General features: G+C 46.0%; 1 protein-coding gene across 2 annotated transcripts in view; it reads right to left on the bottom strand.

Annotated features, from left to right (window-relative positions):
* The window catches only part of wwtr1 (WW domain containing transcription regulator 1), a 44,671-nt gene that overhangs the window by 12,126 nt on the left and 8,910 nt on the right, over positions 1–23,635 (bottom strand). For both annotated transcript variants that reach the window (XM_066647901.1, XM_066647900.1), the window contains exon 2: positions 7,130–7,272. In XM_066647901.1, the coding sequence (XP_066503998.1) occupies positions 7,130–7,272 (143 nt within the window). The remainder of the gene's footprint in view (positions 1–7,129; positions 7,273–23,635) is intronic.

Here is a 23,635-nt window from a genome sequence, read left to right as displayed (position 1 = left end):
CTACAACCTTCAGAGTGTACAGCAGTGAAGGCTTTAGTCCTGATCCTAGCACTGAGGGTCCCAACTGAGAACCAAGATGGAAAGCACATGTTGAGAGAGAGAGAGAGAGAGAGAGAGAGAGAGAGAGAAATTGGGTGAGTTGGCAAAATCTTAGAGTCAAAGAAATTGGAAATAAATAGAAAATCAGGTATCTCAAAAATGGTGCCATAAAGTGAGCAGCAGATACTATTAAGAGAGAACAGCAGGTGCTAATCGTATGTGGTGCACACTCAACAGAACACGGTGTTCACAACGTTTTACAAACATCTTTTAAAAAACCTACCACGGCACAAACAGAAGTTAAGGTAAAGGGATTTTATTCACAGTCGTCCTGGAGCACTTCTATGGTTCCGTGTTTCAGAAAGTTCCACACGTTGTAAAAGGTCACTTCTCTTCCAAATGTGGAAAAAATATAAATATAAAAATGTCAAACTGAGATAAAGGTTTCTTTGGATGTTTGTTTTATTTTTTCGACTGTAACAAGCTGTGTTTGAGAAGCTGAGGAGGAGGAGGAGGAGGAGGAGGTGGAGAAAGAGAAAGAGCTGGTGTTGGGGGGCGGTGAGACAGTGAAGTCTGAGTTGTGTATCACTGCCAACAAAGGCCTTCTTGTTTCATTTATTTCCCAGAAACGGCGTCAGCTGTCCAACAGGGTCAGCAAAAAACAGGAGGGGAAAAAAATGAATGGAAAAAAGCTTTCGGTCCCAAAAATCTGTAACACATTAAAGCCCTCGCAGTGTTCTTAACAAGGACCTCTAGTGCATAATCAACTCACACGGCTGCGTGTACACCACAGGACTGTGTATTTATCCATTTCATTAACTTTAATACGCAGAGTTGCATGTTCTGCAAAAAACATCTTCCGTCTTGGTCCTGTGTTTAAGTGGAAAAGGGCTGGAGAGTGTGTGAATGCCTCTATGCCTTTGAAAATGTGTGTGTGTGAGTGTGTGGGAGAGAGAGACAGAGACAGAGAGAGAGAGAGAGAGAGAGAGAGAGAGAGAGATTAAGTAGCCTGGAGTTTAGTGGCCTAACATCATGTGGGAGTATGAGCGAGTATATGAGCCTATGAGCCCATGGAGGGTGGGGTGAGGGTGGGGAGGTGGGAGGGGGGTTTCTGCAGTAATAACACTCTTTGCACGCACAGTATCCCCCTCCCTCTCCTCTCTCTTCCCTCTTCGAACTCTGACAAAGGCCTTACTTACAGTTTAACCCGCTTCCCTTTGCTGTTAGCCTCTGAGCAGAGTCTGCCTTCACACTAAAGACGACATTTAGCTTCTCATTCAACCTTTCTTCTGAACTGAAGGGTATTAAGCCGCAGTGTGGGCCACTAATAAAGTGGTGGGCCATTTCTGTTTAGATTTGATGGCATTACACCTTGAAAGGAAATGTAATTTGTCTTCAGGGAGCAGTTGTGGGTTCGGTGCCTTGCTCAAGGCCGTGGATTGAGGGAGGAGACAGTGCTCCTGTTCCTTCACTCCCACCGCCCCCAATTCTCCTGCCGTTCATGGGGAATCGGAGTAACGACCTTTCAGTCCTAAGCGCTCTTCTCTAACCTTTAGGCCACGGCTGCCACAACACTCCAGCTCATCCCACAGGAACTGGATGGAGCTCCATCACTGCAGAGAACCCAGGTGATGATTTGGAAGATGACGTGAAAAATACTCAGCTGCACCTTGAAGGAACCGCTATGCTGTTTGTTCAACAGGGTGCTTGCCTCAGGCTTTTCCTCCAGGCCACTCCCTCAGAACTGCAGGAGTGCCAAAATCTCTCAGCAGGGGAAAACCATCCCAACCACCCACACTTTCACACCCACAAACAATAGAAGAGACCCACCCACATCTAATACACCTACATCAGTGGCGACTCCAGTGTGCAACTTAATACCTCAGAGAGGGAAAGACTCCCCTCAAAATCTGTTGAAATGTCATGCGATTTCCTTTCAATTTCTCATTGCCCAATCACAGAGTCAGTTTGTCACCTTGTGCTGACGAATTGATGAACGACACAGAGCCCTGGGGGTGGCTTCCCCTTCTGACAAAAGTAAAGAGAGTTAATGAGCCAACAAGATGTTTCATGTGTCAAAACAACTTAAAGTGTGGAAACAAGATCTTTTTCCAATCAATACATCCCTCATTCCCATGCGTTACTTAATCCATCAAACTTGTTAATGTTGTTAAAAAGGGCTCCCCAGTAGGGCTTAATTGAAAGGACTGAAATATATACAGCCATCTGACCTCTCTGGACCCTCAGCTTGGTGGGTATTTGGTAAGTGGACCTCTAAGACTAGGGCCCTGTCCACACGGATCCATTTTTTTTTTGGTCTGCGTTTTTGGCCCCCATCCACACGAAAATGGTGTTTTAGGTCACGCTTTTTGGAAATGCTGATGTCACCCAGCATGCCTGTCTCTGGCTGAGGAGCAAATACCTCCTCACTCCCTCTATAGTGAAGTACATCAATCATAAACTGCACTGATCACACACAGACAGCACTAGATTTCAGATTCACACAGATAAATAAATATAAATGATGCTGCATTATAAATGAATAATGCAGTATTAAGATCTAGATTCAGTCATTTCAGGACTTGTGTAGTGCTGTAGTGATTAAACATCTGTTTATCTCATGAGTCATGGTGTTTTGATGCCTCTGATTAAGAGGTACCATGGCCCTTATTTTGTATTCGTCGGGAGGGGGATATTTTCAAAAGCGGAGAGAGGAAAATCTCAAGATCAAGGCTCTCCTGACCTACCTTTAACAGACGGACATCTGAGAACCGAACAGAGGTGGACGTGCACTTCCAAAAACATTCATCTAGATATGAGGCATTTGATGTAGATGAGCATCTTGCATTTCTGAGCCTTCTTATGTGTGTAAACAATTAAACACACATACACACGCACACACACATACAGCATGCAAAAATACAGGCAGAGTTGAGTACTCCCATGGACAGCTTTAATCGCACATCTTCAGATGATCAGTAATGTGAATCAGTCTACCACACACCAAGCTACAGCTGTGATTCTGAGATCAAAACATCATCAAGTGCAGTGTGGATAACATGAGGCTGCAGGGTGCATCAAGTCACCTCCCAGCTACTCTACGTCTACACCAGGTGAGGACAGAGCTGAACATGCTGGAGCAGGTCCACAGGCAGAATTTTCCATGAGCGTGAGTCTGTCCCATTCGGTTGTGGTGAAGGGAGAGGGGGTGGGAGAGGGGGGGTCCAGTGGGTATCTAGAGGAGTGTAGGGTGGGGTGGGATTTGAGTTAAAATCACTGAGCAGGTCATTCTGCCACCAGAAAGCTGTAAGGGTCGGTGGGTATAGTACTTACTGAGGCGAGAGTCCACCCGCGGGTCAAGCCATGACGTGCTCTGGCTTTTGTGGTCAATGAAGTAAATTTCTCCCTGAGGGGTGACTGCCTGCTCCCAGCCTTCGGGCAGCTGTCCTGTTCAAGCAGCAACAGCACAATAACAGCTCCACATCAAACAGGGATCGCCTCAGATTTGCTAAATCGAGCGATGCACACGAATGAAAGACCTTGGCCAAAAAAATGGGTAATGAATATTGTAGAACTGAAGTTTCTTAAGCGAACTCGCCATTCCACCTTAAATGTTGCAGGCCGTTACATACTAGTGTCCAAACTTCTAGAGCCTAGAAAATGTAAACTGATGAATTTTTAAGGTGGAATAGAAAATAAAATTTTAAAGAACTGCAAAGCGACTAGTTACTGCCTCAGCCTCTGGGTTGGGACACGAGATCAAGCCCTCGATGTTGCTCTGTTTGATGTGTGCACAGACTTGGGGTGGGGGGAGAAAAAGTAACATGTCAGACTCGACACCGAGAGAGAAGAACAAATAAATGGAAAATATCCATTAAAACAAGAAAGGAGTGGAGAGAAATCCCTTCTTGACAAGTGTGGGATGTCAGCCAGCATTGTTCTGCTGGGAATTTGGGGAGGGAGAGAGAGAGAGAAAGAGAGAGAGGAAGACAAGGGAAGAAGAGGAGACAGAAGACGAGAAAAGAAAAGGAAGAAGCAAAGACAGACTGCTAGGTCTTGGGCTTGAGCTCAGAGTACTTCTCTGTTCCTTGCAGTGTTTTGGGCCTGAGCTAAAGGAAACAGATTGCTGTAAGGGTGGTTTATCCGTCACATGAAACAAAACGGTCCATAACACACCGGCATGACAACGGAGTCACTGAGTTGAGTCACAGGACACAGATAGGTGACTGAGTCAGAGGTCTGAGTCGCTCTTTGCTGAGAAAACGCTGTAAACTTTCACCAGGAGTTAATCATTGTGAAAACGCTGAGCTTGAGAACAGGGTTTAACCAGAGCTGAACAAATCAGGGCAACTTGGTTATATTTATAAATGCATTTCCAGGACTTCCATCTGCTCAAGGTCAGCACATCTGTATACAAACGGAATACAGCGCCACTCCACCAGCGCACTGTACTCCAATTTCCTAACGCTTTTAATACAACATTAACAGTAACCCCTAATTAACCCCTAATTAACCCCTAATGTGGGTCTACGTCAGAAGCAGAACCAAATCAGAACGGCTCGTTTTATCCAATGTTTTCTGACTTAGGCGTCACACGTATGAGGTGGTCTTATTTCACAGTGTGGTTTGATGGGGTCTAGATGCCCAAATTATGGCATAGGCCCTACACAAGGAATTATTATTATTACATAATATGTCTCTTTTAAATCACGCAGAACATTTTATATTAATATTTATATTAATTATAATTTCAATTCTAGTACTTCAAAAACTGCACTCCCTCTCTGGGTCTCACTTTCTCACCAGCGCTGGGGTCAAAGAACAATAAAACAGGAAATTAAACACAGTAAAGTCTGTAGAACTTCTCAAACTAAAGCTTTAAGATTATGTTTAAGATTGTGTTATGGAGAGATGTGTAGTTTATCTCCATCCTTCTCTCTCTCTCTCTCTCTCTATCTCTCTCTCTGGAATCCTTTAAACAGCTGGCAGCAAAGCGCAGACACACCTTTTTTCCATTTCATCACAAATGAGGATTTGTGAGGAGAAAAGAGCCAAACAAGGCAAACACATTTGGAAGTAATTTGCTGTTCTGGCCGGCAGAGGAGGAGCAGATCTGGAGCCCGTGCCACTGGCCAGAGGCTGCGTCTGACTGTCTAACTCCAGAGCAGATGAGACGCTCTCACACGCTACAGAAAGGCTTCAGCTCGACAGGTCTCAACACTGCTCTTAACAGCCAGAAACCAGCAAACAGACTGCGCTTAAATGAGTGGAGCTGGTTGGAGTGTGCGAATGCATCATGGATTCCCCTTTTCCTCCAGGAAGGCGTGGACGGTGCTGTCCCTGTGGTCTGTGTGCAGTGAAGAGGACACCTGTTGTGGATGTCGTAAACTTGCAGTTGTGTACACACAGCTCTTAGAGTTTACTCAGAGACTTAAATGAGAAACCGCACATGAGCCTGAGCTCACTGTGTTAAAGGTCAAACGAGGGCTAGAAGGGTAGTGACTCCTGAAGACATGGTAGATGATGTCCACAAACTTTTGGCCAAATTGTGTAGCATCCGTGCAGATAAACACAAGCCTGTGGCTCTCAGAAAGCCTGACAGCTTCTATTCTGGGGAAATTATATGGGAGTTCACAGGCATGAGATAAGATAAGATGCATGAGATGTTCCTCTTCTACGCTTCTTGATGTGTGATCATGCACACGTGTGTGTGTGTGTCCTCCCTAATCATCTCACTGTAAGGTCAACAACTGTGGTGGTAATTTGGGCTCAGTTGTTGAATAATGTGACATAATATTTTGCAGGGCATTTAAGTGTGTGCATTGGTACACTTTCAGAAACAGTGTCACTGTGGTGGTACCCTCAAGTGAACAGGTAGGGAACATAATTGAGCCTAATTCTATTTTAATTGTAGATCTTTAAATTGTGTTGAATATATAGGGCGGCACGGAGGTGCAGCATTTAGTGTCGCAGTCACACAGCTCCAGGGACCTGGAGGTTGTGGGTTTGAGTCCTGCTCAGGTTTCCTCCGGGTGACTGTCTGTGAGGAGTGTGGTGTGTTCTCCCTGTGTCTGCGTGGGTTTCCTCCGGGTGACTGTCTGTGAGGAGTGTGGTGTGTTCTCCCTGTGTCTGCGTGGGTTTCCTCCGGGTGACTGTCTGTGAGGAGTGTGGTGTGTTCTCCCTGTGTCTGCGTGGGTTTCCTCCGGGTGACTGTCTGTGAGGAGTTTGGTGTGTTCTCCCTGTGTCTGCGTGGGTTTCCTCCGGGTGACTGTCTGTGAGGAGTGTGGTGTGTTCTCCCTGTGTCTGCGTGGGTTTCCTCCGAGTGACTGTCTGTGAGGAGTGTGGTGTGTTCTCCCTGTGTCTGTGTGAGTTTCCTCCGGGTGACTGTCTGTGAGGAGTGTGGTGTGTTCTCTCTGTGTCTGCGTGGGTTTCCTCTGTGTGACTGTCTGTGAGGAGTGTGGTGTGTTCTCCCTGTGTCTGCGTGGGTTTCCTCCGGGTGACTGTCTGTGAGGAGTGTGGTGTGTTCTCTCTGTGTCTGCGTGGGTTTCCTCCGGGTGACTGTCTGTGAGGAGTGTGGTGTGTTCTCCCTGTGTCTGCGTGGGTTTCCTCCGGGTGATTGTCTGTGAGGAGTGTGGTGTGTTCTCCCTGTGTCTGCGTGGGTTTCCTCCGGGTGCTCTGGTTTCCTCCCACACTCCAAAAACACACGTTGGTAGGTGGATTGGCGACTCAAAAGTGTCCTTATGTGTGTGTGTGTGTGTGTGTGTGTGTGTGTGTGTGTGTTGCCCTGTGAAGGAAATGTGACGAATGTGGTGAATGAAATGAACATAACTTTAAAATCTAGAATTAACCAGAGTATGGTATATTTTTGATTCCTAGGTAAAGGACTTTTCCCTTGAGGCTACCACCACAGTTGGTACACTTTTTCTGAGTGTGTATAGTAGACATTTGTGGATAACACAACAGTCCAGGGGTTTAGTTTCCAGCTTGGGAAGGAACACCATGCCAAAGTGTGGCTGTGGAAAAGAACACCTAAAAGTAAAACCTCTGAATGACAGAGAAGTGGGACTGTGTCTGCTGTAAAAAGTCTCACCGAGGTTCGGCTGGGACAAGGCCATGGAGCGCTGGGGTATGTTGCCATTGTTGCTGGTCGCCTGAGTGTGGAGACTCATCTGATTCATGCTGGCCATCATGGTCTTGCGAGGGTCATGCCACGTGGTGATTTTCTCATTGTGACTGCAGGAAGACACAAAGGCACACACAAAAACAATCGTTTAGCACACAAGCTGCAGTCAGAGATGTAGAAAAACACAAGTTCATGGCCTTTCCCTTTGTTATTCAGCACCTATTATACTGACCCCTTGTGGCCTGGGAGTGTCAGAGATTTTATATTTAACCTGTTTCTGTATTGAAGCAACAGTAAGTAAGAGGGAGAGGGTGTGGTTTCCTACCCTCCTCCAGAATTACATAGTGCAGTTGCTGGAGGGCTGAGCTCGAAGTAGCAATGACAGAGGCTCTATTCTCCTAGAGAGTACAAGTCAGTTAAGCATCACAATGATTCTGAAGCTGTAATATTAAATGAAAATACTACCTTGACTTTAATTTTTCATTCAGGGACTAAACCCACAACTAAACTCATCCCTCCATCCAAACACAGGGCACATGAAATTCTGGCTCCTCTACATTTTTCTGCTCGGGGCCCACACTTCATCGAGAGCCGAGCTGAAGTCAAGAAGGCAGCGCAGAATCATTAACTTAGATCAGATAGAGCCTGAGCTCAAGAAAAGTGGCGTGGCATTTGACCAGGGACAATGTACAGGAGCACGTTTCGCGATTGTGTGTGTAGATATCCTCACAATAAGGCGCGTCAGATGGAATGCAGGGATTCCTACAGATTTTATTCACACTCACACACACCCACACCATATCAGGCCCCAGATGAACTTTTAGCTTCACAAGATTATCATTTATAGCTTGAAAATCTGACCCAATCCAATTGGAACAATAGGGAGGAGGTTAGTTCACCTCCATCCACTCTACTCTACAACCCAACGGTGCAGAAACGTACACCCGTCTAGCCCACGCTTGGCATTGAGCATGGTAATATTAGACTCGTGTGTAGCTGCTCCAGAGCTTCTCGCTTCATTTCATGTTTTTTCTGTGTGGAGTGCAGATGTCGAGTGCACAACCGAACATCTGCGACCACGGTGGTTTCATGTTCTACAAACTTTTGGACATCCATGCAGCACGTAAACCGTGCAATAGGCACGGCCCTCAATCTCCAGCAGCCCCCATGAACTCAAAATTCATGGCCATGATCACATAGTGCAAAAAGGGCTTAGGACAGATTAAGTTTCAACTGTAGTTTTCTATCCACAGGATTTAGGTTCCTCAGCATTGTGGACTTGTTTGTACACAAACCCTGGCGAGCCGATACGTCGAAGGCGAGGCGAGCCAGTCGAGGCGGTGTGAGTCACCACACGCACAAAAGAGCCCCGAGCCTGGCGTGACTCACTCAGCCCTATTTACACAGCACCAGGAAGATTAGCCGCTTCCTGCTGATCTGAGACCTGGCCTTGGCTGAGCAGGAAACCTGTTCTCGGGGGCGCAGCCGCTGACGCTCGTGCGTTGCAGTTTCAAGGGATTATAGACCAATACACTGCTGGTTGTAGATGTAAAAACAATAACACTCCTACATGCTGTGCCCTACAAAAGTTGTGTAGCATGCAGTTCATTAGATTTACGGTCAGAGAAACAGGGCTTGGTAAATCAGCCTGGACCTACACTCAGGTAAAAGTAGCCTTAGTTCGGCAAGATCTCAAACAGAAGGTTCCTTCCCTATAGTTACACCAAGGAGTGTCCAGTTATATCCAAAACTGAAGTTTATTATGCTCTGTTCTTCTTCTTCTTTTTTTGAGCGATGCCACAGAAGAGCCACTTTTGGTTCCATAAAGATCCATCTCTGTACATTGTACATTTAAAAGTCATTAGCAAAACTGTGCCTTTACGGAACCAAAAGTGGTTCTACCATGGCATCGCTCAAAAGAACCCTTTGTAGCTCCCTTATTTTTAAAAGTGTATACTTTTCCCAAATTGTTAAGGCCCAAGTCTGGCCAACTCCAGGGTGAGACAGATGTGGTCATCAGCGTTACATGTTTAACATTTATGTGGAAAATCATGTGTAAATACTGAGAAACCCATGTCGCAATCACTCAGCTCCAGGGTCCTGATTCGATATAACTCTGATATCGATACGAACCATATAAATACCTCCAGAAAAACTGCCAAGAACAAACAAGGAACATGACACCACCGTCAATCAGAAACGTCTTGGCTTTGTCAATATTAATATTCTTGTGATTTGGAATGAGCTGATGGCAGCGCCATCTAATGACCGTCAGTCAGCGACAGATGCTGTAAATAATGTCTACTGAAATATTGAAAATGAATTTAAAAATCATATCATTGCTGTATTGCGATATTTTTTGATACTGAACTATTGTCCAGCCCTACCCTTCTACTAAACAATAAAAGTGAAGGGATCTGAACAGGTCCAGCTCATGGCATTAGACCACTACAGAGTAGAGATGGAGAGCACGGGTCTCCTAAAGAGTCACATGCTCTCGAGAGAATCACACACAGACACATCTCTGTTGATTAAAGAAGCATGGTTAGTTGAGCGTGATTGGCTAATTCTCTCTCGATGTCCTGACCGTGGGGAGCGGTGACAGAGTTAAACTGTGAGGAGTGGAAAGAGGATTTGGAGGACTGAGAGCTGTGTTTGTGTGAGAGATGTCAACAGCGGGGCTGATTTATGCTGCAGTGTGTTCATCTTAGCTGGGGGAGATTTATGAGGAAGGGGGTGGGATGTGTGAAGTTGGTAGAGAAGAGCCCTGAGGCCAGGGAAGGGCAGCTGTCCTGCAGCTGTGGAAAGGCCCCCGAGTTCAGAGCCCCTGGCTCCTCAGGTCAAACCTGTCTTGGGCAGTTCTCTACAAAAGGAGGTGTCCTATGGGGTCCTATGTTCTGAAGAGTTTTCTCGGGCTCGAGGTGCGAAAAAGGTTGGAGAGAACAGCAAAGCAGAGCAGAAGCTAGTGTTTGCATTAAGCGGGCCACAGGGCGACTAGACACATGGGCACTCACTGAGCTCTGCATGGCTCTGTGTGCGCGAGAGCGGCGTGCTGTTTACAAAAGAAAATCTTACACACACAGGAAATCAGAGAAACAATGGCTGGGTGCTGAATCTGGGGCGACACCAGGGCTGAAACAACACAGCCTCCCTCCACTGGCCCACTCTCTCTCTCTCTCTCTCACACACAGAGAGAGAGAGAGAGAGAGAGAGAGAGAGAGAGAGAGAGAGAGAGAGAGAGAGAGAGAGAGAGAGAGAGAGAGAGAGAGAGAGAGAGAGAGAGAGAGAGAGAGAGAGAGAGAGAGAGAGAGAGAGAGAGAGAGAAAGAGAGAGAGAAAAGAGAGGGAGAGAGAGAGAAAGAGAGAGAGAGAGAGAGAAAGAGAGAGAGAAGAGAGGGAGAGACAGAGAGAGAGAGACAGAGAGAGAGAGACAGAGACAGAGAAAGAGAGACAGAAGGAGAGAAAAAAAACAGAGCGAGACAAAAAGACCCAGAAGCTGGCCTTCCTTAAAGTGTACTAGCACTGGAAATGAAAAAGGACACAAAGTAGTAATGCAAATATCACACACACACACACACACACAGCCCAATGCTGGGGGACTTCATACCCCTCTAGCCTTCCTGGCATGGGACATTGTGACCTTAGGCTCATGTCACATCCAACACACCCACATACACACATCTAACACACCCACACACACACCTACACAATTCAGTGTAAGAGGGAAAAAATAAAAGAGTGAGAAACGTTAACACCAACGGCATATTCCTGACTGCGGAGTCTCACTCACACCTCCTCAGAATAAGAGCTTTATCTCCTGCGCTTTCGGGCCGCAGTGCCTCAGACTGAGATACTGTTCTATTTAAACCTGCTCCAGACTAAATAAGAGGGTCAGCTCAGAGTCTGTAAGACACAGAGATCTCCTACAGCGTAAAAAACCAAGAGGGGGACATTTAATCACTGCTGTGATGAACCATATGGTTTTCTGAACACACTGCTGCTGTCTGCATCTAGATCTTATTCCTGTTACGCTTTCCCACTCCATCAGAAACAGACACGACAGAAATGGTCCACAAGGACTTGGAGAAATATAACTTATGTCCAGCATAACAGGAATCATGACCGTCTACGTGCAGACAACAGTGATACACACACACACACACACACAATCGACAGAGTCAGAGTCTTATTGTATTATTTTCAATATTGAATCTTCATCTAAAATAACCACCCTGGGATTCCTAGAGAAGGGCGGACGGACAGTCAGTCTGTGTCTCAGTGTTTTTCCTGATACCAGCGCACACCGGGTCGCTGACGGACTGTTGTCTTGGCCAGTCGGTCCGTGCAGGTGCAGCTCGGCGCTAAAAATAAGCAGCAAACTGAATATCCTGAGACTCGGAATAGTCCGGCAGCTGTCGCTCTCTCTGTGCAGAGCCCTGTTTCTCGCTCTCTCCCTTTCTCTCTCTCTCACACACACACACACTTTGCTACTACTGTGAAACAACCTTGTATCTCCATTTTGGCATTATTTTAGAAACAGTGTTCTCAAACTGTGCTAAAATTTCATGACGGAGAGAGCAATGGAAACGGGGCCAAATCGCTCCACCTTCTCCTTTAAAGGCAGCGACACAAGGTCTGGATCCAACAATGTTTTTATTTATATGCTGTAAGATATGAAGATCGGCGCGGAGGGGACATGTCGTGTATATCACCAGTGCTGGGAGAAGTGTCAGACTGAGGACATTCGGTGCCTGAAAGCAGTAGGTCTCTGCAGTAGTCCTGAGTCCTCTACACCTCTAACCCAGTGTTAGTGACATTTACTGTCAGACAGTGTTTTAGCTTTAGCTTCATAGAAAACAAAAGCCTGAAGTCCGTCTCTGGTCATCAGTCAAAACCCTAAAAATCGCAGAAATACAAGTTAAAGAGGAAAACAAAAGCCCCAAACCTTAAAAGTGGTTTAAATGTAACTCTACCCCTTCGTCTGTGTTCAGTTCGCCTTAGCTAGTAGTCCCCGCCTCTCTCTCATATATTTAGAGCCACACCCCTCCAGATTTACAGGATTGGTTGCTTAGGTGTGTGACAAAAGAAATCCTGGCTTCCTGAACCCGTGTTCAGGAATATTCCACTCAGGACGGGATTTCTAGCGTAAACACCTCCACGCACAAGCACCAACACGGCTCACAACTTCATCTTCACTTTTGTGGGTTCTTTAAATTAATGTCTAATGCCAAACGTATTAAAATTGTTGGCACTTTGAGCATAATGTAACAATAATTGTGATTAAAGGGTTAATTAGCTTTACAATAATCTGGGAGCAGGAAATTCACAGGGGTGTAACTATGCTTTTGGACACTGTTGCAATGCTCTGGAGTCAGATACAGAGTCATTAATAACAGGGTGACTGTAAAACAATATGAACACAGTCATCATTCTTCTTTATCTGAATATGGCTCACAGTTATGAAGAATACAACATCAGAAACTGGTCTAATGAATGCAGTCAAATCATGGGCCACCATGTGATGGGCAGTGTATCATCACATCACATGAATGTATCATTAAAACCTCTAGCGTGGACATATATTAATGCTATTGGGTTTTTAAATGCTAATCAGGGCCTGGTGGAAAGTAGGTCAGATGTATTTTTTACTGCTGATCTGTTGATCAGCTCAAGAACAACTGCTGTGCGGCCCATGACTACGTCCGGATGTCCAGGGAATGAGGGAGCGTGGTTTAAAAAAAAAAAAAAAAGGGCGTAGGCTGGATCTGGATGTGGTGTGGCTTGGCTGAATCAGTAGCATCCTCCACATTAAACCTGACCAAGAATGACACGGCAGGGCTGAGAAACAGAACAAAGAGGAGAGGATCCACTTTCCCAGTTCAGTCTCGCTCAGATTACGGGGGGTTTCCCCCCTGTGGCTGCCACAATAGCACAGTTCCTCTGAAAGGAGAAAGGGACACGGAGGCAGAGGGTGTCGTGGGACTGTCCAAAAGACAGATCAGGAGGGGTCAGATTTAGACGGTCTGAATTGTTGCGCCCCAGCAAGGGGCACCAGCTGGAAATCCTGGAATCACAACTATTTAATTGAATTTGAAAATGCGAGGGAGGGCAAGGCAGGAAGAGGAATGCGCTACTAATTATAGGCATCTCAACTGCTCCGTGCTGGCAGGAGGCAGGAGAACGGAGCAGGGGTTCGGAGGCTTCTCCCGGCCCTGGGGCAAGTTACGGCTAGTGTGTTCTCAGGAATACGAGCCGTGAACAGGCCGTGTGTATTCAGCTGAATCTCTAAGGTGTGGTTTCATCAACCTGGAAATGAACAGCAAGCGAGTCGGATGAGAACGAAGGAGAAAAGCACAGGAAACAGAAAGTTGGAGAGGGCCCCTCATACCACATGACTTTTAAAGCTTTAGAATCATGATTATTGCTCACATCATACACCCTTTACCTCATGTAACCTTCTGTTTGTGCCGTTTCAGTGATGACAAATAACGCTCACACACCCCAAACTTGTCTTTCACTGGAGGAGATCCTTTCCCAAAAATCCCACATCCCAATAAAGTGCTGCTCATCTCTGCTCCTACTACTTCACTACACACCCTTAATTGCAGAGGTGTTCAAACGTGTTTGGAAAAATCACAGATACTTCCCATTAGGGATGTGCGTTATCCACATTTTTCCTACCATCACACCATCTCAAAATATTATCACTGTATACTGTATTACTGTGGGGCTTGGGCTCTCTGAGCCCAAAGTGAACTGAAGGGTTTTCGGCACTGTGCAGTTCAGTTCAGCACAGCCCAACCGTTTTTTGTAGTTTACAGCTTCATTCCTCTCTCTTTAAACGCAAACCCAGCTCTAAACTCACACTGCAGTGGGCTACTGGGCTTGTGATTTTTTTCTCCACCTGTTTTCAGACTGTGACATCAGCAGTCAGTGAGCTCCCACAGCTCCCCCTCACTGTGGCTCTTTTAAACGCACATAAATGAACTTTATGGCCTTCCACTTTAAAGACACAGAACAGAATTTTGACACCGCACACACGTCATAAATACCGCCCAAATTGTGAGATAACGTCCACATTTTAAAACGCTGCGGTATACGGCATTACTTCCCATAAACTCTCAGAGAGTGCCGATACAAAATTGACCCAGGACAGGAAAACCGGGCCTAAACTTGAGCTTGGCTTTAACAGGCGCTTGTTTGTGCAAACCAAAACCCCAAATGTGTGTGAAGGGTCCAGTGGAAAGTTGAACCAGTTCCTCGTCAGATCCTCCTCAGCTGTCGGAGAGGCCTGGGGGTGACTCCTCTTGTTACTGGTCAGGACAACTGGCCGGGCAATAGCAGCCAGGCCCAGGCAGCAGCTGTCCATGGGTTAGCTAACTATAGACCTGGCACAGATTTGCTGAAGTTGAGAGAGGGAGGGAAGGAGAGAGAAAGAGGAGACAAGGAGAAGAGAAGACAAGAGAGAAAGAGAAAATAAGTCAAGAGGGAAGAGGGAGGGAGAGGAAGACTTCTCTTCGCCTGTATGATAGTGTAGTCATTCACCTTGTTGCCTCTTGGAAACAAGAAAAACGAGCTCAGGTTTCGAGAGCCCACACATTAGTGCCTTTGTGTGCTCATTAGCTTCTGTCCGGACTCCAGGTGTCATGTCGCCTCGTACAGCATGCAATTTGCTCTTTAGGGTTCAGAAAGACTGAGCTACATAGTGCCCTGTCATTTAAAACTGCCCTGTCTGACGTCCCAGAAGACGAGTCTCTGCTAAAAAGGCCAAAGGCAAAGAACGTAAACTAAACTAAACAAAACTAAACGTAATTGTGATTATGGTTATGATGTGCGATGTCTTTCCAGGTACAAACTCCACATAAATATTAAAGGAAGGGCAATTGTGTCGTTGTATTGTTAATGTAAGGCGAGTCCCTTACTTGTTGCACCAGCTTCTCGAGTGCGTCCAAACAAAACTAAGCCCTGTCTGCGCTGCACCGAGCCAAGCGCCTGCAGACTTGCTTGTGTTGTAATGGGAACTGAAACAAAAGTGCGATTTAGGATTATCTAATTAGGTTCTAAAATGTGCGAAGGCTGGATCGCTGCCCAGTATGTTAAACAACTCTGCGACAGCGTGACCCCAGACTGCGGCCCAACAACAAGTAAATTGTGTGAGATGAGGAAGGGGAAGAAAAAGAAAATCCGGTGATCCGATCATGCATCCCTCCGAGCTCCAGGTCTGGATCCCTTCTCCAAACCCAGAGAACTCATGAAGGTCGCAGTCACGTACAAAGACTCACAAGACCCAGCCAGAGCCTCTCCTGACGTCGTTCCCACTGGGAGAACTAGAGAAATGATGTCTATTCACTTTATTTGGGTTCAGTTTTTTTAAGGTTAAGTAACAATGACAAATACACTTTAAATGCCTTGTGAAGAGAAAGTTAAAGTGAAGGTAAATAGCATTCGCCTGGATGTGCTGTTCCTAGGAGTGTAGGGTAAAAACTCCGGCTCTGTTTTAGTGTCACTTTAGTTTTTATTCTTTTATTATATCATTTTAATTGTTTGAATCATTTTAATCATGTGTTTTCTTTTATTGCACTGTTTTAATAGTTTTAAATGCCTTTTATGCCTTAATTTAACTGCTTTTTCCTTTTGACTCTGTACACACTTTGAATTGCCTTGGTGCATGAAAAGCGCTCTATAAATAAACTTGCCTTGCCTTGTGCTGAAGAGAGTTTGTGTCGTGACACGATGAAGACACTGGATCCTGCTGTTGTTCTGTTTGTAAGCTGCACAGCCACTGTGCTTTAGTCTGGTTCTGGTTCATGTAAAAAAAAAGAGGACCCTTGTAGCTAGCTGTGAGACCTGGCTTTACAGTGTCACTGCTGTTGATAAAGCAGCTAGCGGCAACACTGTCCACAAAGGTCTGGATCACTGTTTCACATCTACACCATGTGCTTTGTGATGTAGAGCACTACAGCGTGTGAACGCCAACTGATTTCTCTGTAATAAATCCATTCAGATGAAGCTTGTGTTCACTCCTACGTCTGTAACTAAATACACTTCTTTTAACCAGGAACCGTCAAAAATCAGGATACATTTCCATTAATAGAATGTAATGATGCAGTTAAAATCACAATTCATTATTTATCTGTCACAACACAAAAGATTTCTATTGTTCTTTTAAAGACAGCTTTGTTTTCGATGCGAACCAGGACCTGAAATTATATAAATGATGTGACAAACAAAGACAAAATCATTCTCAAGTGTGACAGGCTCCATCTGCTCTGTAAAGTTATATTAATGTATTTCTGTGACAGAACAGACCTTAAATGAACAAATAGTAAGCCGACAGAAGAGGAATCTGTGTCTTACTGTTACTCTTCTGTCAATTATTTATTACACGTTTAATCACCTTAATATTAAAGGTACAACTATAACTGTGTTTTGGGGTTTTTTTTGTGGTATTTTTTAAGTTCAAAACATTCCCACTGTTGTCTCTCAGAGCGCAGCACAACAGTTGTCTCTGAAACACAAAACTCAAGAGCTCCCAAGAGTGTTCTGACTCAATGTTGTGACTTGAAGGAACAGATAGTTCCCACAGTCCTGAATTCCAGATCAATACATTGATTAACTGTGTATAAAAGCTCTGCTTCCTTGTGGGCGAATGCAAGTGTGTGTGTGAGTGTGTGTGTGTGTGTTCGGTGGTTAAGTGACCTCGAGGAGGAGCCGCATCTAAGCGGTTAAGGAGGAATGCTGTGGTGTTGTGGCATGCAGCAGGAGAGGCCAAGCCTGCGCCGCATTTTCGACATCACCCCGACGACAAGGCTTTACCACACCAGCATTCCTGGATCCGACATTAACATAAAAACAGCTCCTAAACCTCCAGCTCAGAAAAGACTCCAGGACGGCAGAGTTAATCGTTAACCGCATCTTTGTTAATTGCACATGGGCTGTTTGTGTTTGTAGACCCCAATCTGAATCAACAGTAAACAAGCACCGCTCCTAAAACACAGGTTGGCAGATCTCTAACAGTGATCACTGGTTTTCAAGTGCTTTTTTCTTGTCTTCGGTTGTATGCTCGCAGTATTATACGCTCTTAAATCCATTTATCTTTACTCCAACTGCTCTTGCTGGGTTGTTTGGCTCCAGTGACGTACTGAGAATAACGCTGCTTCCTTTAAGTGGTTCTGAGGGAGTCGGGGGGACCCAGATTTCTCTAAAGCTGCTTTGGGAGAATGAGCAGCCGAACCAAAAATCAGGAGTGGGAGTCAATCAGGAATAACCTGTCTACAGAAGTGTGACTCTGAATTTGATCTCGCTGCTGGGTCCCCAGTGGCCAGGGCCTGTTAAACCTGAGAAAGCCCTGCCTTTCAGCCTGCTAAGTGGGTTGGTGTTTGGAGTGTGCTGGACGTGTCAGACAAGCGTGCGGCTGCCAGGCTGATCTCTGGACTGAGCCGGGCGTCCAGACCACTGCTGAGAGTGGATGAGTTGGAAAAAAGTGCTCAGCCTGCCATGGAAAACAACGTCTGAGAGCAGAGCCGTGAGGGTCACGTGGGCCTTTTTTGCCCCCCCTCCAAAATAAAGAGCTCACCGTCTGCTGCCTGAGAAGTGACCCCGGACTTGGACGGGGCCTGTGCCCGAGGCCCTGAGCTACAGCAGCCAGTGCGATCCAGAGAAAGACTTTTAAAAGCCATATCCTCCAGTCCATGTATATTTCACATTACTTCAGCAGTCTGATGTCTGAAGGGCTTGGGCTTGGTCTACCTCCTCCCCACCCCCCCACCCCAGCCCTCATACGTTTGCCGACAGAAACACAAAGCCAGCCGAGATCTCAGACTGGCTGCTCTGTTAATTGTGCTACAGTACGTCCAGTGAGGGGGCGTAAAACAAAAGAGCATTTCACACAAAACCCCCATCAACTCAGGATGGCACACTAGCCCCTTTCTATTATCCAGAGAAAGTACAAATAAAAAGAGTGGACTGATATTAGCCTAATGCCCTCTCTACAAAGCTCTCATTGTTAATAATCCCACAGCAGACATGGGAATGAACACTGGCTCCGTGGAGTAAGCCCCCCACCTTTCTCCCCTCCTCTCTCTCTTTCACACACACGAACGCACTCTCATTTTCCTGCTTCTTTAGTTTAATAAACTTAACTTACAGGCCACCTGTATTTTGGTCTTTAAATTCATCACCAGGGCAAACAGGGTTTCTGCAGCTGCAGTTGTGAACGGTCTCCTCTCTTCACTGCTCCAGCATGTATTGCCAGTTATGGACACTAATCTGAACTGCAGTCACTCAAATCGACAAACAGGATGTGCCAAGACTCCGATTCGCGAGAACTGCATGCGACTGCACACGTGCCAGTTCTGCAGGGACCAGCTCAGACATGTTCCACGTACTCCAGGCCACAGCAGCTGGCAGCAAATGTTAAACGGATGTCAAGAGGACACAACCTGACCCCTATACGTTAGTTGCCTGCTTTAGAGCTCTGAATGAAAGACTACAGGCCTCGGCTGGGGATAAATCAGCCTGTTTCTGAGCGCGTGGGGATAATCGGGCCCTGGAATCAGAGGCCTACGGGCTGCGGAGGCTCGGAAAGCACAGCTATGCTGTCGTACCAGTTTTATTTTCAGCTCCGAGTTGAGGTAGGCGCCCCGTCAAGAGTTAAAAAAAAGATAACGCTGAGAAGCCTTACATAAAAACAGCCTGGTGGTGTTCAAACGAAATGAACGACTAATTCACAGCATGACCCCATCGATCAAATCAAACCGGACCTTCAGGTTTGATGGGAGAGTGTTAAATGGCCTGATCTAATCAGATTCCAACAGAGCCAGTAACCTCGAGGAATTCCGTCATCTCGGAGGCCGTTCCCATTCATAACTCCCTCTCTTTGGCAGCAGGAATGTGGCAGCCTCCGTCAGGGATCAGAAAGATCAGGCACACGGCCGGAGCCCTCCTCACTGCCCATTCTCACTTCATGATTGTCTTTATTCTCAGACGGGACAATGGGAATTAGCTCATGCTCAAGCTGCCCTTCAGTGAAGGCTCTTCTGAAGCCGGCGATGCGTCACAGGTGATAGCGTGACACCAGTGTGAATCAGGGTGGAGACACACACACACTAACTCCAAAACAAAATGTGACCACACACTGAATGAAATGCCACTGGTTTAAAGAGCGAGGGTCGCTACAGGCTTCTCTCTGCTGCAAGAACAATACTCCCACATAACTGTTGCTCACATTCCTCACCCCATGAATAGAGAGAGAGAGAGAGAGAGAGAGAGAGAGAGAGAGAGAGTATAAGGGAAATAAAGACAGGGAGGGGAGGGAGTGTGAGAGACAGAGAGGGAGGAGAGAAGGAGGGAGGAGTCACAGACTCTATCAACAAGTCTGGAGGAGGGCTTCACCTCTTTCAAAACTCCTCCCCCAGCAGTGCTGCAGGCCTCCGGAGGGAAGGAGAGAAACTTATGAAGACTTCAGCCTTCAGACTCCATTTTACACAGCAGTTTTTCAAGGTACAAATCAGATTTGCTGATTGCACTGATTTGGAGAATGGGGGGGCGGGGGCTTACTAATTATCTCTAAGGAGACTTTGTCCCTGGTGCAAGGTTTTGTTCTGACAACAATGCAATGTTTAACCACACCAGTATATGATAAAGGCCCACTGTACTCCAGCGTCCCACGACAGAAACGTGAAGGCGTGACCTTGCTTGCTGTGTGGCTGAAGGTTGCGGAGGGTTCTCGAAGGGTTTTCCAAGAGCAGACGGACTGATAAAGACTAAACCAAGCCTTTGGCACTCCCCTCTCCAGACGGCCGTCCTGAGCTCCTCAAGAATGCTAATAGTTTTCTGGATAATTCCAACATTTTGACTACTTCACAGCTGCGAAGGCCACATCTGTCTCTGAGTGTTATTTAGACCGGCAGAGCAGGAACGTACTCAATCTTATGCTTATTTATGATTCAGGGACTTCAAGAAGTTTTCCTTCACATTACGGAAACCTATATATTTCCACAGTCCAAAAGAAAACAAGCTAAAGTCTAACGCACAGCTGGGGTCTGTTCCACAAAAGCAGGATTTCTCCGTTAACCAGATAAGCCCAAATTTGGGGGATTGTCTAATAAGAAAATAAAAAACTGAGGGACATTCCTATTGGACAGGATTGTGGTTGGTTACGTGACTAATTTGCGAGATCTTGCTCATTACGTTTACACAGGAAATGATTATTAAAATAAGGCTCCTGGACAATCAGACGTGTGTGAATCTGGAGTCCACCAAGCCATATATAATGTGGGGAAGCAGACACACACTTGCAAATACGTGTATATAAAATTTCTCTTTTCTTTAAAACCAAAAAAGAGGCAGTGGCTGTGATAATAATTATGGAATATACTGTATAAAGCAATTCAAAGTACTGCACATCATTAAGAACAAATGAATTACAATATTATTGTTATTGCACATATGAACAGTATAAATGTGGCATTGAGTATCACACAGATGAACCATGGTGTCACACGCAGGAATGACCTCCTGTGGCGCTTTGTAGTGTATTTCTGTAGAATGAGTCTTGAACTGAATGTGCTCCTGTATCACTCCTGTGCTCACTGAATATTAGATCACTCATTTGCCTAATGACTTCTTAAGAAAAAAAAGCCTTGAATCTCCATTTCTGATGTTTTAAATTTTCATTATACCTGCTGCCCTTTACGTTCCACAGTGCTAAAAGTCAGGAACAGACCTATAAAGATGCTCCACAGTGACTTTTTGTTTTCTTCTACAAGGACGTACAAAACCTGCGAGGGAATGCCATGGGAGACGTTCACCGTACTGATGCAGGTGACGTTAAACACTCCTTTGGCAGAGACCTGTTGTCACAAGAACCACAAATCCAACACCTAACTCATTCTCTCTGTAAGCAAATTTATCCCAAACCAATATATAATAATGGAAATGTGAGCGCCCAGGGCCTTTTAAAGAAACGTTGACAAGATTATTGAGTAATAACTGGAGATGGCTTTAGTGCAGTAAGTCGTATGGTTCAGTGGGTTTTCCCCTCGTTGCAGTCTTTGAAGTGACTCATGTTTGTTGTTTTTCACTCTGACAAAACCCCCAAAGAGAGGCCACTGCGTCCCTCCAGCCTTTATCCCAGCAAACAAAAGGAAATGAGCAGTTCCATATCCTGTGGACCCAGCCATCTCTTTCAACTGCTTATTGGAAAGGGGATGAGGGTGGACGGTGGGGAGGGCATGGAAAATACCACTTGGAAAAAAGCTGAGCACACGTGAAGCTCGGGAGTGAGGCTAATGGAAGACGTACAAACTACAAAAACAATAACTGAACACCACAATAGTCCAGGAGCCTGAATACAGAGATTATACAGAGGATAATGAGAGGCAAAAAAACAAAACCTACAAAACGTAAACGTAACAAAAAGTAAACCGCATTAATATTAAATCTCCCACTTCTACAAAAAAAGAAAAATTATCCCCACTGCAGCGTTCTCCCCCTGTCTAAACAACCCTGCTCCTTTAAATGATAATGAGCCGCTCGCTGTTCACCCCGACCCCGAGCGCACAGCAGTGAGGAGCGAGGAGCAGCTCTGGTTTTTAGTCGTTTAGCTCCACTTTTTTTCTTCTCCGTTCTCATTTTTTCAGTTTTTACCAAGTTGTGTTTGTTTTGCTGCGTTTAACCTCGTCTTCCTTGTCTCCCACATAAAAGCAGGTCCGCCGCTGTGATTGGACAGACTCAGACGAGGGGGCGGGGCCATTCGCACAACATCTGAACGACTCGTTTGATCCCATGTTTTCTGACTTAGGCAGCCCACAAAAAACTGAGTGGGTGGTCTTGTTTCACAGTGTGTGGCTTGTTGGGCTCCAGATCCCTACATTAATGTTCACATTCACTGAACAAGGGGTTTTTTCACATGCTGTGTTTAAAGTTTACGGGTGTAATCAGTAGCACTAAGTTACTGAGGAGCTGCAGCAATGAAAGAAGCTGATTTGATTTGATATGGTTTTTGAGGTTGAAGTTGGTGTAAAATACTGATCTAAACTGAATTGGCTCTTTTACGTCTCAGAGCTGAATATCCCACTAGTTAGCCTGTGAGCTCTCACAGGAAGGAATTTTTTAGGCAGTACTGACAAACCATTTATCAGCGTGTAGGACAGTGTGTGCCGCCAAGTTTACACTCGCTTCACTGTGAGGATCAAACGTAAGAAATACGCTTCTTGGAAGACTTCTCCGACTCTCTCCTGTTTGATGCTCTGAGGTTAAAGTCTGTAAACTGACAGAGAGGTGAAAAGACATGCCGTTGTGTGTGTTTATGTGTGTGTGTTTGTGTGTACGCATGTACCCGCATTAATCTCCCATCTCCTCCAGTTAAAGTATTCCAGCTGTCTTCCCGTAAAATGCAGTCTGCTGAAGGTCAGCAGCAGCGTCTACAAAAGTCAGAGAGCCACAGACCTGCTTCTTTATTTAAACATCGTAAAGCACAGAGGCACAGGAGCGGCACTGCGCCGTGTAAACAGACTCACCGTGTCTCACACACATATCGGATTATTGACTGATCTGAGCACAGTGTTTGTGTGTGTGTGCACTGCAAACACACATACAGGGACTGCAGACACGCAGACACACATACAGGGACTGCAGACACGCACATACAGGGACTGCAGACACGCAGACACACACATACAGGGACTGCAGACACGCAGACACACACATACAGGGACTGCAGACACGCAGACACACACACACAGGGACTGCAGACACGCAGACACACACATACAGGGACTGCAGACACGCAGACACACACACACAGAGGGACTGCAGACACGCAGACACACACACACAGAGGGACTGCAGACACGCAGACACACACACAGAGGGACTGCAGACACGCAGACACACACACAGAGGGACTGCAGACACGCAGACACACACACACACAGGGACTGCAGACACGCAGACACACACACACAGAGGGACTGCAGACACGCAGACACACACACACAGAGGGACTGCAGACACGCAGACACACACACACAGAGGGACTGCAGACACGCAGACACACACACAGAGGGACTGCAGACACGCAGACACACACACATAGAGACTGCAGACACACACATACAGGGACTTCAGAGGGCACACACGAGACACAGACAGAGACACACAAATTGGGAAACACACACAACGCAGACACCCAGGGGACATAGATAAACACAGAGAGAGACACATACATTGGGAAACACACACACACACACACACACACCCCAACACACACACACACACACACACACACACACACACACATCTCACCAAGCTTGAATTAACTCAATCAAGCCTGGCCCTCAGCGCAGTATAAATAGATCATCTTATCTCCAGACTGAAGCACTCAGCGCCGAGGATCACACATCGCTCTGAAGGGTCTCTTTGTTTTCGAGTGTTTGTAGTGATGGCAACATGGCGGGGGCAAATCGCCAGT

This window comes from Hoplias malabaricus, chromosome 16 (assembly GCF_029633855.1).
Source record: "Hoplias malabaricus isolate fHopMal1 chromosome 16, fHopMal1.hap1, whole genome shotgun sequence".
Lineage (NCBI taxonomy): Eukaryota > Metazoa > Chordata > Actinopteri > Characiformes > Erythrinidae > Hoplias > Hoplias malabaricus.
Note: the sequence above shows the minus strand (reverse complement) of the source record. Positions and strands in the feature narration are given on the sequence as shown.